The 15,496-nt window shown below is 33.1% G+C and overlaps 2 protein-coding genes and 1 long non-coding RNA gene across 3 annotated transcripts; 2 read left to right on the forward strand and 1 right to left on the reverse strand.

The window, feature by feature from the left end:
• Positions 1–1,736: 1,736 nt before the first annotated feature.
• Positions 1,737–4,189, reverse strand: LOC123273914. Its single transcript, XM_044741399.1, has 2 exons — positions 2,171–4,189; positions 1,737–2,059 (listed from the first exon to the last, which is right to left on the reverse strand). Exons 1-2 carry the CDS (start codon positions 4,157–4,159, stop codon positions 1,784–1,786), a joined length of 2,265 nt encoding a protein of 754 aa, XP_044597334.1. The 5' UTR covers positions 4,160–4,189; the 3' UTR covers positions 1,737–1,783.
• An 849-nt stretch (positions 4,190–5,038) lies between these two features.
• Positions 5,039–11,257, forward strand: LOC123273915 (transcription factor SPT20 homolog). The gene is made up of 4 exons (XM_044741400.1): positions 5,039–5,108; positions 9,947–9,985; positions 10,310–10,834; positions 11,079–11,257. The coding sequence occupies exons 1-4, from the start codon at positions 5,039–5,041 to the stop codon at positions 11,255–11,257; spliced, it is 813 nt and encodes a 270-aa protein (XP_044597335.1).
• Positions 11,258–14,586: 3,329 nt separating this feature from the next.
• Positions 14,587–15,285, forward strand: LOC123273913. Its single transcript, XR_006511394.1, has 2 exons — positions 14,587–14,637; positions 15,052–15,285. It is a non-coding gene; the product is annotated as an uncharacterized LOC123273913 (long non-coding RNA).
• Positions 15,286–15,496: the final 211 nt, after the last annotated feature.

Raw genomic sequence — 15,496 nt, forward strand, 5'->3', positions numbered from 1 at the left:
TTTTTCCTTCCTTCTAGTTTCTGTCATTTGCTCTTTTTCTTTCAATGGAACGCAGCTCTGTAAGCACTTCTGTGGCAAAAGTGCTTGTAGCGTTCCAAGCAGTTTGATTCGACAACATTGCATCTACTATTGTCTCTGGTTGGATTCTCCAGTTCAGGATCCTCTCTAACTCCTCACGCTGAGGATCGAAACGTGGACACACAAAGAAAACGTTACTTGCGTCCTCAATAACCCCTGGACAAGACGGGCACTCCGGAGAATCGTCGTGCTTAAAGCGGTGCAGATACTCTCGAAAGCACCCATGTCCTGACAACATCTGCGTTAGGTAATAGTTGACTTCACCATGGTTCCGGCTCAGCCAAGCGTCGATCTTTGGTATGAGGCGGTGTGTCCATCTTCCTTTTGCTGCGGCGTCCCACTCAAGTTGCCATCGCAAGATGCTGTGCTGCCGTTCTTCTGTTCTTAGTTCTTCAGCGCTCAGTGTAGTTGACCTCTTTCGATGGTAAAGGGCCCGTGTGTGTGTGTGTGTGTGTGTGTGTGTGTGTGTGTGTGTGTGTGTGTGTGTGTGTGTGTGTGTGTGTGTGTGTGTGAAAGTATGTGAACCGCTTGTAACTTTTGAACGACTCATCCGATTTTATCGCGGTTGGTGCCATTTGGAAGGGCTTGGCCAAACTTAGATTTTGAGTATAATTTGGACCGATTCGGATCAGTCGATTTTGAGAAATCTTAAAAAAATTAAGAAAAAAAATTTTTTCAAACGTGGTTTTTTTTGGATAACCTTTAAACGGCTCTACCGATCGATTCCAAAAACTAATCAGTTCTAGACAATGAAAAACCACGTCGATCGCCACCAAGCTGGTCAAAATTGGTTAACTCGTTCGAGAGATATCGTGAACGAAAGAAAACCGAAAAAAGTGTTTTTTCGAAATTACTCCGAAATTTTTGGTTCGATCAATTAAAACCTGAAAATTCTTTATAAGGCTGATAAAACTGCGTCGAATGCCGGCAACCGCGTGAAAATCGGTGGATCCATTCAAAAGTTATTGCGGTTTGAAAATTCCAAAAGTAGTGTTCTATGAAACTTCTATCAGACTTTTGAGCTCGAAGAGCTCAAATGCATATAAATACTGTCTCTTTGAGCTCAGCGAGCTCAAAATATCACATAAATTATATTTTGAGCTCAAAAATATCAAAAACATCATAAGTACAATTTTAAGCGCCCAGGTATGGAATTAGCGGGAAGTTGCAGGGATGGCCTTTAGGGTGAACCGTTTTACTAATTTTTAGTTCAAGTTGTACAGTTCAATATTGTTTCTTCTCCGACGTCTTTCGTCCACCTCTCTCTTGAGCTCTCCAAATCTCATGGCACCTGGTTTTTCTACCATAGTCTCAGGTTTACGTTTTTTTGCTTCTATCATCGTTGATCTTTTGGTCGTCTTTTCTGTTGTCAGTATTGCCTTGTTGGTGTTTTCTATCTCTGCTATTTTGCATTCCACAACTCTGCGACGCTTGTTTCTGGCTAGAACTTATTCTTGTGTTTTGATTTTTTGTCAGGTGGTTAATTGCAGGTTTTCCTCGCAGGTGATCGAGGCTTTGAAGGAACCTTTTGGTATTCTCCTGTGCTATTTTCTTACGCGTTTTACTGCCTTACAACCAATGTTTAACTAAAATAATAGCCTGAAACACTTTGTCACGATGTGCACATCACGCGGGTTACCGACCGACCTGGCATTCTTTTAATAATATTGATAATAACGAGACTAGCTTTGAGATATCTATTAAATTAATAATAGTCGAAATCTACATCTTTTTCCTCGTAAGATTCATTAAAGTCGACTTCTTCTCCGTCATCGTCTGGAATATCATTTGCTTCTTCAGGTTCGAATTCCAAATTTTCATTATCATCATCAATTTCTACAACTGTTTCGTCAATAGTAGGTTTATTAACACAAGTGCCTTCATCCACACAATTTGCACACATATAAGAACAGTGAAGACCGGCTTTTCTGCATAAACATAGATTTTTCTCACATTTACTTTTGGCACATCTGCATGATATCTAAAACAATTTTTGAACGTTAAAGGTGAATGCAGATTTTACTAAAAAACTTATATGTAGAATGATTTCAACATTTTCAGTTATTAATAAAAATTTCGTTATTAAACTTACCAATTTTAGTAAATCTTCTGGAACAGGTTCCAGTTCGGACTTGATTGGAATCATAAATTGGTTGTTTCGTTTCCAGCCCCATCGTTCAGCATCCAGTGAAACTCCCAACCAGTGTTGAATTTGAAAGTAGACTCTTTTGACGTGTTCTATTAATGCTGATCGAGAAGGAGGCAATGAAGCTAATATTTCTTTTTTAGCCTTAGCTAATGAAGCGTTGAATAGTCGGTATCGAAGCTCATCTATCGGTAACTCATTCCACTCGTTTTTAGCGTATAAATGGCCCATGATTCTTTCAGCAACAACATAAAGGTCATCTACATTACTATCCTGCTTGTAGAATATTGAAATAGAATCGCGTAATTCTTGATTTTTTTGCAGTAAATCGATGATCGTTTTTTTCCCTTTGTTGTAAATAGCACTCGTTGAATCACAACCGGCAAATGCGTGAGCAAACAAAATAAAAGGTTTGAATTCTTTATAGTACCCTGTTAAATACAGTACTTTCTTTTGTTCACCAGTTGATGTGATTTTATAAAAATACATCATATTGTCCTCGGAAGTAAGGCCAATGAGCAACAAGAACAAATCGACATCGTTTCCTAACACTACAACTGGTGGATCTGCTGAGCTTCTGCTATTCTTAATATCAATTCCCGTGTTTACAATCAAGCTATCTGCATCTTCATTAGCTACTACTGTTTTAATACCATTCGCAATTGAATATGCTGACAATAATTGTACAAATTTAAATTTGTTGGCAATATTTGATAGAAATTTAGCTTGTGTAGTGATCATTAATTTATCTAATGCAATTTCTACATCAGCTGCCATGCATTGTTCCTTACGACGTAATCGTTCATAAGATTTTACACCAATTATGTCATCCTGGTATCCATCAAATATTACTACGGCATCGTCTCGGAAAAATTTGGTAATGTAGGACAAGTAAAGATTGAAAATTTCGTTGTAAGTTTTTCCACGAGACCACACTACTTGTCGCAATAACCAACCCCCATCAACGACAAATGTACAACTATCCAAAATAAGTGGGGATTGAATAGTGAGTTTAAACAGTGTATATAAATCAGATTTTCGGTTTTTTCTCATCCAACCTTTTTCATCGAACAAACTCAATGGAGATGGAGCAAGCTCATACTTCATTGCTTTCTTCAGAGCTTCAGAATTTTTGCCGAGACCTACTGAAATTCTTTGAAAGAGTAAATAGCTATCAATTTTAACATGCGGTTTATCATCACTCAGATGAACTTCTGTTCCAGCATTTGATAAATTCTTAACTCTGTATAATCGTGAAAGAGAAACATCTTCTGCATTTTTACCAATCATCGTAGCCATTGCTTGTTGTTCTTTTTCAATAGCCATATGACAATTTATTTCAGGCCCACCAAACACACCTGTAGAGAGAGATACAACCGAACTACGGGGGTAGAAGGGGTCGTGGGCGTTGAGCCAGAATAAAAGCTTCTGGATATCTTCTTTATCACGTGAGATTCTGCTCTCTGCAAGATCGACGTGTTGTTCACTGTTCGATGTTTCAATATTACAGTAGTTTTCAAGTTTCTCCATAATTTGGAATGCAGCAGGCATCGCAAGCAAATATCGCGTAACAACGCTAGGTGTTACGCCTCTTCCATGTTTGAGATCCGTTCCAAAAAATCTGTTAAGAGTTTGTTCAATAACCATATCTCTGGAAACACCTGCCCACGCTTTGTCAGATCTACGAATAGTGAACCCACCCTTCGTAAATTCATCGAATTCTACTGGATCCATTATCAATTCTAGATTTGCCATGTCTTGTAAATATATCTGTGCTGTTTTTGCGTAGGCATAATGACCTGCAGCATGAAATAAAGGTAGAGCATCTCTCACAGATTGAAGATGTAGCTTCCAATCACCTAACTTTTCAGCCTCAACAATACGCAATGTAGTAAGAACACATTTGAAATACTGAATCCACGCTTGTGGAACCATTACTCTCAAGGATCTCAAGTTGGTTCATAAATGCTTTGGTCATTTCGACTATTTTTTCAGTTCTGCAGTCACCTCTTGTTATTGTCGGCCATTCTTCCATCAATGTTTCTATATGTTCTTTCCACTCTGGAGATCCATCAATTGTGCCACAAATTTTAATCCCAAGGGCTGTAAATGTCAGAATATGAGCTCGAAGTGCTCGGGCAAATGCATGCCCAGACAGCATTTTTTTTACTGATTCTGGAGCATATATAACAGACCACAACTCTTCGAGTCCACTACCTTCCATAGTGAAACCAATTGCTCCTAAGTACGACATTAATAGATGAAAAATTCCAAGAAGCACAACAACGTTTTTTAAAGTCGTTTGAACTAATGATGCCACAATAGATCTTGCTTTCCAATAGAGAGGTTGATCGTAAGTGACAAAAGTTGTATTTTGTTGCAATTTATTGGTTTCAGAAACGACATAATGTAAAGATGTGTTAAGGGTGGTTAGGCTCGAAGGAGGAGAGTTGATAAAAGGTACACAAACAATAAGTGATTCTTTCATCCTTGTATTAGAAGACAGTATTTCATCATCTGTCAAAACTTCCATAAATCCTCTCCAAGATGGTATTTGAGGAATTCCAAAGTATTTACTCCATAAATAAGTTCCATATGGCAACGAGAGTGATGGCGCATCCCCACAATCAAGAGATGCAGTGTTAACAAAAGTAATATCTTTCATTCCACTTATATCAAGACACTGATATGGAACAATTTCAATTTGTTTTAGCGATGCAATTTCGTGGGCTGTGGGCATTTTTTTAGCTTCTTCGAACCACCCTGATATGATATATTTTCCTTTGGACAATATGCTGCAATCCCGCCTAAACAATGAAATGTTTCTTGTCCGTCCAAGGTACCTACGTTATGATCCGTGTTATCGAAGACGAATTGCACAAACGTATTATCATCACTAATCACTTCGGGTAGATCTTTGATTGTAGAGGCTTCAAATCCACAGATTCGGTAGAATCTGGCGCCAAGTTCCGTTCAAAAATTCCGTTGTAAACGGAGCGCCAGACTACCGAATGTGTTTACCGTAAGCAGAACGATATTTTTAGGTTGTAAAATTTTATTAATTCTACAGAACTTTTTTTTCTCCAATATTACTCTATAATTATACATTATATGTTATATTATCAATATTAATTGATAATGGTCATTGCAAATAATAAATTCTATTTAAAATTAATTAAATTCTCTAGCACAAACTATAGCGACCCAGATTTTTAGATTTTGACTTTTTTCTTATGGAGAAAGTGACATGCCACAGACTAAATAATTCGAGAATGTATGGTAACTCTCCACTAGATGGGAGACTACAGTTAAAAAAAAAAGTTATGAGCTTGCGTCGATGCTCACTAGGGCTCGTCAATGTTACTCTAACACAAACTGTAGTTAGAAAGTTCGAAATCGAAAATAAAAGAAATAGTAACAATCATCAATATTACAAAAACCATGGAAATTTATTTTACGATTTTATAAAATATAAATATTATGATTGATAATTTGTCTATCAATCTAAACCAAAGGACATACTTGATGGAATTTTATTAATGCTTATTAGTTACTTTACGAGAAATAAAAGTTTAACGTGATTTTATTGTTACAATTGTTTGTGCACTAATTTTCCGCGGCAAAAGTACATAATTTGAATTGAAAATTTTTTCAATCACATAAAATGTTGAAATTTTTTTTTAAAAATAAAATCTCCAGAATTTACTATCTGTCAACTTTACATATGAATTTTTTTAAATTAACTTTTTTTTAAATTAAGTATTATTTATTAACTAGAGTCAATATCTACAAGAGCTTACATTGTTTGGGTTTGGTTTCTATGTAATAGTCAGCTGATCATTGCCTTAGTAATTCTGTTCGAGTGTTCTACAGACATAGGTGGCACTGCTATACTGCGACCGAACTGCGCGGACATTCAAAACGACAATATTCTGTACATAACGCTTATATTCATTATGAGTTTGATGAATCGGATTATTTACTAACAACATAATTATGATAATAATAATATGTAATAAAAATAATCACGCTAATAATAACAATAAAAATGAAGATAATACTGATAGTTATTATAATGATAACAATAGATTGATGTTCAAAATAATTGCATTCATAATATTGAACAATACGATTATTTTATTAAATTATTAAGGATTGTAGTATTAAATCCAAATTCACAATTTCCTAAAGTACAAAAAAGATAAAAAATTTTTCCTACGATTTTATAAAATATAAATATTATGATTGATAATTCAAGTCTATCAATCTTATCCAAAAGATATACGCGACTAATTTTCATGAAATTTTATCGATGCTACTAGTTACTTTACGGAAAATAAAAGTTTAATTTATTTTTATAATAATTTTATGAACACTTTATATCCGTGGGAAAAGTACAAACTTTAAATTAAGAATGTAAAAAAATTTCTTATGAATACAAAAAAATTTACAGAGTACACTACTAACTAAACTATCCAACAACCTTCTATGTGTATGTTGTTAAACATATTGTTCTAATTTAATTTAATTTATTAACCAGACCAAATAGATAATACGCTAAACATTGTTTGAGTTTTACTTTCTTCGGATATACCAGCTGTTCAGGGTCTCGGGAATTCTCATTAAGCAGTGTGTACATTCTATGATCTTTTGGTCATTGCCTGTAGGTGGCATTGTTATTCGATTGAGCGGGTTTCAAATAATCATAATTTTTAGATAATTCGTATTGTAATTATGCGTTTGATGCATTGTCTTATTTACTAGCAACAATATAATAATAATAATAAATGATAATTTAGGAGCTGATTTTTAAAATGGTATCTTTTCATTTTTGATTAATCGAGACACAGAACTGATTATCTCCAATTCTAAATATTTTTATCGAACTTTTTTAATTTTGCTATAAAGTGCTATCGGTTATGAAGCTACAATTTGATTTTGATTTAGGAATCTTTATAATTCTTGAAGTAATAAATATTTAAAAATTCAAAAAACTGCTTTTCTTAAAATATGAAAAGATTCCCTTTTGAAAATCAGCTCCTCAATTGTAATTATATCATAATAACAAATAAAAATAATAATAGTAATATTTATAATAATGGTAATATCGACAAAACCAAAAGTAATAATAGTTATAATACTAAAATTATAATATCGACAAAGCTAAAAATAATAATAGTTACAATATATTAAAAGTAATTATATCGGCAATAATAAATTGATGTTACAAATAATAGTAATAATAATATTTATTATTATTATTATTATTATTATTATTATTATTACTATAATAATTATTGTTATTATTTAATTATTGTGCATTGACGTATTTAATCTAAATTAACAATTTTTTTGATTAAAAAAAAAGCGTTAAAAATTTCTTTATGTATATAAAAAATTTAAAATACCCATTGATCATCTTGTTTATTGATTAAAACTGAAGAGTAAACGATTCTTAGTTATATTGTTTTTTAATGCTACTAGTACTATAAAAAAAAAACTAATTTTTTGATCAGGATTTGAGCTCTTTAATTAACGAACATACGACCTTTTATATAATAATATCTTTTCCTGCAATAATCCATTTATTTGTGACTTTTTAATTTTGCGCGGGAAAAGTACAAACCTTAAATTAAGAATGTTAAAATTTTTATATGAATACAAAATTTTTCGTATAAACTACTAAACATTCTTATATGTCTATATTCTCAAACATTTTTTTCTTATTGAATTTTATTTATTACCTAAACTAAACACAGAACAATCTAAGCCTTGTTTGAGTTCTACTTTCTTCGGATTAGTAGCTGTTCAAGGTCTAGAAAATTTTCATTGGACGGTGTACATATTTTATGATCTCTTGGTCGTTGCCTGTAGGTGGCACTGTTATTCAATTGAGCGGGTTTCAAATAATCATAATTTTTAGATGATACCTAATATAATTATGCGTTTGATGCATTGAGTTATTCAGTAACAACAGTTTCACTAAATGATACCTAATATAATTATGCGTTTGATGCATTGAGTTATTCAGTAACAACAGTTTCACTAAATATTTTGAGAATGCATAATAATCCTTCACTAGACGAGAGACTAAAGCTAAAAAAAGATATTTCGCAGCTTGCACTTACACCCGTCAGGGGCTGCGCTGGAAATATTTTTACATAAACTGTAGCTTCAAGAGGATAGTTTGCTATGAAAAATACAGCCGTTGCAAGATTTAGGTTGGTAACGTAGAAAAGTGAAGTAAAATCTTAGAGAGACTCTCACAGATGTTAATAGAATAAAGTGTCGTTGCTGTACTTATTTTGTTATTTATTGACTTTTCAAATTGAGTAGAACAGTATTACATTTGGATAATAAACTTTTTAAATGACAAAATATATCAAAGTATTTTCAATGATACTAAGATATTTATTTTGATGATTTTTGCCTGTAGGTGGCATCACGGGCTAATTGAGGGAGGTTTGAAACGACAATATTCTTTACATAGTATTGATAGTAATGATGAGTTTGATGACTTGTATTACAGTGGAAGCGGTTCCAAGTTATCCAGGTTGTCTTTCTCGTTCTTGTTACCGTTTCATGAGAAATTGAGACAAAACTAATGTAACTTTTAACAGCATTCACTGTATTTACTGACAACAATATGACGACAGCAATAAACAACAAAAAAATAATAATTATTATAATGAAGATAATATCAACTATGACATTAATTAGAGATAATACTGAAAATAATCATAGTGATGAAAAAAAATTGAAAACAAAAATAATTGTGATAATAACATTTATCACCATTATTGTTATTATTATTCTTTTCAAATTATTTAGCGTTGATGTGTTAAATTCAAATTTATCACCATCTCAATTGCAAAAAATTAAAAATTTATGTGAAATTAAATGCTTTCAATTGATAATTCAATTTATCAATATGAAATATCAATCAGTACGAAAAATGGAACTCCAATTTATTGATATTACAATTTTATGAACATATGTTTTCCGCGGGAAAAGTACAAATTTTGAATTAAAAACTTTTTCAATTACAAAAAATGTGAAAATTCCTCCAATTTCAAATCTGGAATTAACTATCAAACAACTTTACATATTTATTTTTTTTATATTACATTTCCGTTTAATTATATTTTTTTATTAAATTATTTTATGTTTATAGTAAACAAAAAAAAATAAACGACGAACCAACGATGTCATAAAAAAAAAGTTCAAAAATTAAAAAAAAAAATTCTGGGGGACCAAATTTAGTGAGCCTTAATATACATTTCAGGCGTATTTTCAATGCATAAGTCATAAAGATGACGAATGAAATGCCACCTGGTGACTGAAATCTGAATCACCAACACTGACACCTGGTGTTTTCGTTTCCACTTAATGTAACTAGTTATCAAATTTGACAGTTTAATTGACTTATGATCCGTCTGTCGAATTTTTAATTATTAGCGGTAACAGGTGTCGCGGTCAACAATTTTTTACAGACCTAGATTGTTTGTGATTAGTTTATTTATGATTATAGTTCATTTACCAGTCGTATTGTGTATTGTAAGTACAACTTTATTTTTTTATTTTTAAATTGATTTAATATATTGGAATAATAATTAACAATAATACTAAAGTTATTGTTATTCCATAAATTAATTCAATAATTAATGAAATATAAATTATTAAAATAATTAATAGTTGCATAATTTTATTTATTTTATTTAGATTCAATGATGGCAGACAATGCGGTCCCCATGAGTGCCGGTAAGTAAATATGAGTTTTTGTTTTACATACTTCAAAATTATTTATAATTATTAATTAACAGCTTATTTTTCAATAAAAAAATAAAATTTAATCCAATAACAAACTGAATCAATATGTTGTCATTGAATGAAATTTTATTGACATTTATTTGAAATTGAATTGGAAAAAAAATATATTGTTATTTTTATATAAAATTTTACTGATAGTTTTTCAAGTTTTCTACAATTGAAATATATTTTCATTGTTTTGCAACAACTTTTTTGATAAAATAATAATAAATGATTTTGATAAAATGATTAATAACAAATCATTTTTTTTTCTAGACGAATTGACAGGCAACCAGTTGCGGCAGGCTGCACAGCAGGCTGCTGATAATTATTATCACTGGTTGCATCAGCAACAGCAGCAGCAGCAACAGCAGCAGCAGCAACAGCAACAACAACAGCTACAGCCACAGCAACAACAACAACAGCAGCAGCAAGATCAGCAGCAGCAGGATCAGCAGCAGCAGGATCAGGAGCAGCAGGATCAGCAGCAGCAGGATCAGCAGCAGCAGGATCAGCAGCAGCATCAAGGTGAGGTGGTGGTGCAGCTACAACCACAAGAGCAACATCAACAGCTCGGTCAGGCGATGCTGCCTGCACTGCCTCCACTGCCTCTACTGCCTCCACCGCCTCCACCGCCACCACAGCAGCAACAGCAACGGCAACAACAACAAGATCAACTGCAGCAGCTGAATCAGGTGGTGTTGCATCCACTGCCACCGCTAGCTGATGCCGTGCCACCAGCAAACAACAACCAGCTGCCGCTGATGCGAGCTGGAGCTCCGGATCAGCCGCCAGCACCAGGTAAACCTTATAAATCAAATGAGCGTGTTCAGCCGAACTAAGTCCTGAGTAAACTAAGTTAGATTTAGTATAATAGAAGCATATTTAATTAGGCTTAATCTAACTTGGTTTACTCAGGATTGAAATCGACTGAGCACACTCAATGTTTTTTTTTTTTAACTTTCCGCTAAAAAAATTGAAAATTTTCAAAAATCGGGAAGTTATTTTTTTCTAATTTTATTTCAAGTTTTTCATTTTTTTTTAGCTGAAAATTACGCTACGCGACGCCATTTCCCAGGCCCAAGAGGACGGACTAAGTTTCGGGGGCGAGGCCGCGGCAAAATTGGAAGGCGTGGAAGAGGAGATAGGAGAGGAGGAAGGGGAAGAGGTGGGAGGGGAGGCGGAAGTGGTCCAACAATCAACCACATTTATTATTATCAATAATAATAATAATCAGTTTGATTATTTAAATTAATAAAAAAAGAATAATCAATAAAAAAATTGTAATTTCTTAACCGATCCTTGTGTGTGTGTGTGTGTGTGTGTGTGTGTGTGTGTGTTTTTTTTTTTTTTTTTTTTTTTTTCCTTGTAAGGGGGGGGAATGCTCTTTACGCATTCCAGGCATAGATGTTTTTTATAAATGTACTGCATAGATGTTCTGCATAGATGTTTGGCCTGGATATGTGGCGACTCGACGCAGCGTCATACTAAAACTCGACGCTGGCGCCCCTACCCACTAAACCCTAAACCCCTTTCTGTTCTATCCTCTGATCCCCCATGGTACCGCCGTAAGGCATTTCTTCGCGGGGGGAGGAATTAGCTGCCGCTCTTCCTTCTGGTGGCTAAGATGTTTTTTATTTCTATCTCCCTTCTAGTTTCTGTTTTCTGCTCTTTTTCTCTCGATGGACCGCAACTCTGTAAGCACTTCAGTGGCAAAGGTGCTCGTGGCGTTCCAGACAGCTTCTGATGACAGCATTTCTTCTACTATTGTCTCCGGTTGAATTCTCTTTTTTAGAATCTTCTCTAATTCATCGCGCTGTTGGTTAAAACGAGGACATGCAAAGATCACGTGCTCCACGTCTTCAGCGACACCTGGGCAGGATGGGCACTCCGGAGAATCGTCGTGCTTAAAGCGGTGAAGATAGGCTCGGAAGCAGCCGTGTCCTGACAACATCTGCGTAAGGTAGTAGTTAACCTCTCCATGACTCCGGTTCAACCAGTTGTCGATCCTCGGTATAAGACGATACGTCCATCTTCCTTTTTCTGCAGCGTCCCACTGGAGCTGCCATCGGTCGAAGCTGTTTTGCCGTTCTTCAGTTCTGAGCTCTTCAGCGCTTAGTGTAGTTGACCTTTTACGATGATAAAGGTTCCGTCTTTCCTCAGCGAGGACTCTGAGAGGCAGAGTTCCGGAAATAACGCACACTGCTTCCTCGGATATTGTGCGGAAGGCGCTGGCGACTCTTAAGGCACACCGTCGGTATACTGGTCCAGCCTTCCTCCATGATTCTTGCATCTCGAGAGCGTTGGTCCAAATAGATATACCATATGTAAGCACCGATGTGACTACAGATGATAACAGTACCCTTCTGCTCTGCTTTGGCCCTCCGATGTTCGGCATCAGTCGTGCTAGACTTGTTCCCACTGCTGACGCCTTGGCACTGACGTGTTCTACCTGCTGCTTAAAGTTGAGTCGGGCATCAAGCATCACTCCTAAATATCGAATATAAGGTTGTGATGTGATTTCTTGTTCGGCGACTTTCAGCTTAATTGTCTCTACCACTTTCCTGCTGGTAATAAGCACTGCCTCAGTTTTGTGTTGCGCCAGTTGCAGGTTCACTGCGTCCATCCACCGGTGTGTGTGTGTGTGTGTGTGTGTGTGTGTGTGTGTGTGTGTGTGTGTGTGTGTGTGTGTGTGTGCAAGGGCTTATGAGCGCTAATTTTAAATTTGTACTTTTCCCGAGGAAATTAAATGTTTATAAAATTACTAGCTGTTACCCGCCCGCTTCGCTGGGCATTTTATAGAATTGTATTCTTAGATCTAAACTTGAAATTTAATTAGAGTATTATTTTGACTTTCACAAATTCCATTCCAAATTACATCGAATTAGCATATACCTTTTATCCAAGTAATTATTCCAGCTAATATTCATTGTAATTTATAATGTGCAATCATTATAATGTTTGCGCGGCTTTTTTTCAAAAATGAATAATAATTGACATGAAGAAAAAAATTTGAAATGAGAATTTGGAGTCTATAGGAGCTATAGCTTGGAAACGAAAAATTTTTAATGTTAACACCCACCTTTGCAAACTCCTGTGAGATGAGCTATCGTAAAATTTGCCTATAGACTTTTTCTACATCTCTTACAGAATATTCCTACTAAATTTGGAGTCGATAGGAGCTATAGTTTAAAAACATGAATTTTTCATTGTTAACGCCTCCACAACCCCCCTTGTGGGTGAAATTTTATAAAATCCGTTCTTAGCAGACCTTTACTCCGCGAAAGGAATATTCCTGCCAAATTTCAAGTCTCCAGTTCTTATAGTTCCAGAGATGTCGTGATGAGTGACTATATCTATAGAAAGTCTCCTATATATGTATATAATATAAATAAATATAGTTTTATTTTTCGTACAGTATCTCTTAGCATTAATTAAATTTTATATAAATAAGTCACGTATAATTTTTGGTTTAGATTTAAAAACTAAATTATTAATTGGAAGCTTTTTATTTCACATAAATTTAAAAAAAATTTTTACATTTTTCGTTAATAAGATAAATTGTAAATTTAGATTTAATACTTCAATGCAGAATAACTTGAAAAGAATAATAATGTCAATAATGATGATAAATGTTTTCACTATTATTTCTATTTTCAATTTATTTTTATTACTATAATTATTTTTAGTATTATGTTTATTGTTATTGTCAATATTGTCGTTATGATAATAATTATTAGTAGCTTATTGTTGTTTATTGCTGTCGTCATATTGTTGTTAGTAAATAACACAATTCGTCAAACTCATAATTAATGTACGTATTATAAAAGGAATATCATCGTTTCAAACTTGTGCTAAATTAGCCTGTGATGCCACCTACAGGCAACAATCAGCAAGAAATTTTAATATCCGTCCATGCACGAACAGATTAATTAGACCTTGATCAGCTGACTTTTCCGAAGAAAGCAAAATCAAACAATTTCAGCTCTTTTAAGTATTGACTCTAGTTAATTAATAAAACTTAATTGGAAGAATATATATCTAAAAAAAATTCGTATAGAAACTTGTCTAATAGTTAATTCAAGGGGTTTTATATTAATAAAAAAAAAAGTTTTGACATTTTTTGTATGTAAAAACATTTTTAATTAAAAATTTGTACTTTTCCCGCGGAAATTAAATGTTTATAAAATTATAATATATCTAAATTAAAGTTTTGTTTATCTCATAGTAGCTATTATCATTAAAAAACTTAACGACTAACTGACGATATAATAAGAAAAAAATATCAATATTAGAAAAAAAAAATTGTGAGGGGCTAACTTTAGTGATCCGAAAAAACTAGCTTACAATGGATGCGTTCGACCGATGTAAGTTTTTAGACAATATAGTAAGTTATTGAGTGTAATCACTTAAGTGGACTCACCGTTAGAACTTACTTCACTCAAGCGCGCCCAATGTCTAGGGATATTCAACTGGACATATAAAATCATTTTATTGATGCTGATATTTATGTATATACTCAACCTAACCTAACAATATGTAATCCATTGTGTAAAAGTTTAGCTAATTCTATCATTACTTTCTGTAATGTAGCTAACACTGGTGTATTACTTTTTGTGAAATAGTTAACACTCGTGAAGTTATTGCTAAAAATTTTAATGAAAATATTTATTTATGTTAATAAATAAATATTAGTTATAATTTTCATTCATTTTAATATATATACATACATATATATATATATATATATATATATATATATATATATATATATATATATATATATATATATTTACAACATTTGTTAGTGTACGTTAATTGTTCAATTGGATAATTATATTACATGACATACAAATAAATAAATAAATATATATATATGTATATACATATGTAGATTCTTATATATTTATAAATTTTTTCATAAAGATACAATTGTAGTATACAGTTGTATTTTTCATTTCTTATTACATAATTAAAATTTTTTGCACTTTTTCTTTTTGTTTGAAATTACACAACAGTAGAAAAAAGATAACAGTCTGCTGTGCAGCTGATAAAATAAAAATAACGGTCTGCTGTGCGGCTGATAAAAAAAACATAACGGTCTGCTGTGCGGCTGATAAAAAAAACATAACGGTCTGCTGTGCGGCTGATAAAACAAACATAACGGTCTGCTGTGCGGCTGATAAAATAAAAATAACGGTCTGCTGTGCGGCTGATAAAACAAAAAAAAAAATAACGGTCTGCTGTGCGGCTGATAAAACAAAAATAACGGTCTGCTGTGCGGCTGATAAAACAAAAATAACGGTCTGCTGTTTGATTCTTTAATCGTAAAAAAACATTTGCAACCTTGTGAATAAAATAAATATTATAAATAAAATAAATATTATAAATAAAATAAATATTATAAATAAAATAAATATTATAAATAAAATAAATATTATAAATAAAATAAATATTATAAAA

The sequence above is a fragment of the Cotesia glomerata genome, unplaced genomic scaffold, assembly GCF_020080835.1.
Source record: "Cotesia glomerata isolate CgM1 unplaced genomic scaffold, MPM_Cglom_v2.3 scaffold_160, whole genome shotgun sequence".
Classification (NCBI taxonomy): Eukaryota; Metazoa; Arthropoda; class Insecta; order Hymenoptera; family Braconidae; genus Cotesia; species Cotesia glomerata.

Coding starts and splice junctions, on each gene's coding strand:
- LOC123273914 (XM_044741399.1), bottom strand. CDS start 4,159: ATGGTTCCACAAGCGTGGATTCAGTATTTCAAATGTGTTCTTACTACA. Junction 2,060..2,170: donor CAGAAGATTTACTAAAATTG/GTAAGTTTAATA, acceptor AAATTGTTTTAG/ATATCATGCAGATGTGCCAA.
- LOC123273915 (XM_044741400.1), top strand. CDS start 5,039: ATGAAATGTTTCTTGTCCGTCCAAGGTACCTACGTTATGATCCGTGTT. Junction 9,986..10,309: donor TGCGGTCCCCATGAGTGCCG/GTAAGTAAATAT, acceptor TTTTTTTTCTAG/ACGAATTGACAGGCAACCAG. Junction 10,835..11,078: donor GGATCAGCCGCCAGCACCAG/GTAAACCTTATA, acceptor ATTTTTTTTTAG/CTGAAAATTACGCTACGCGA.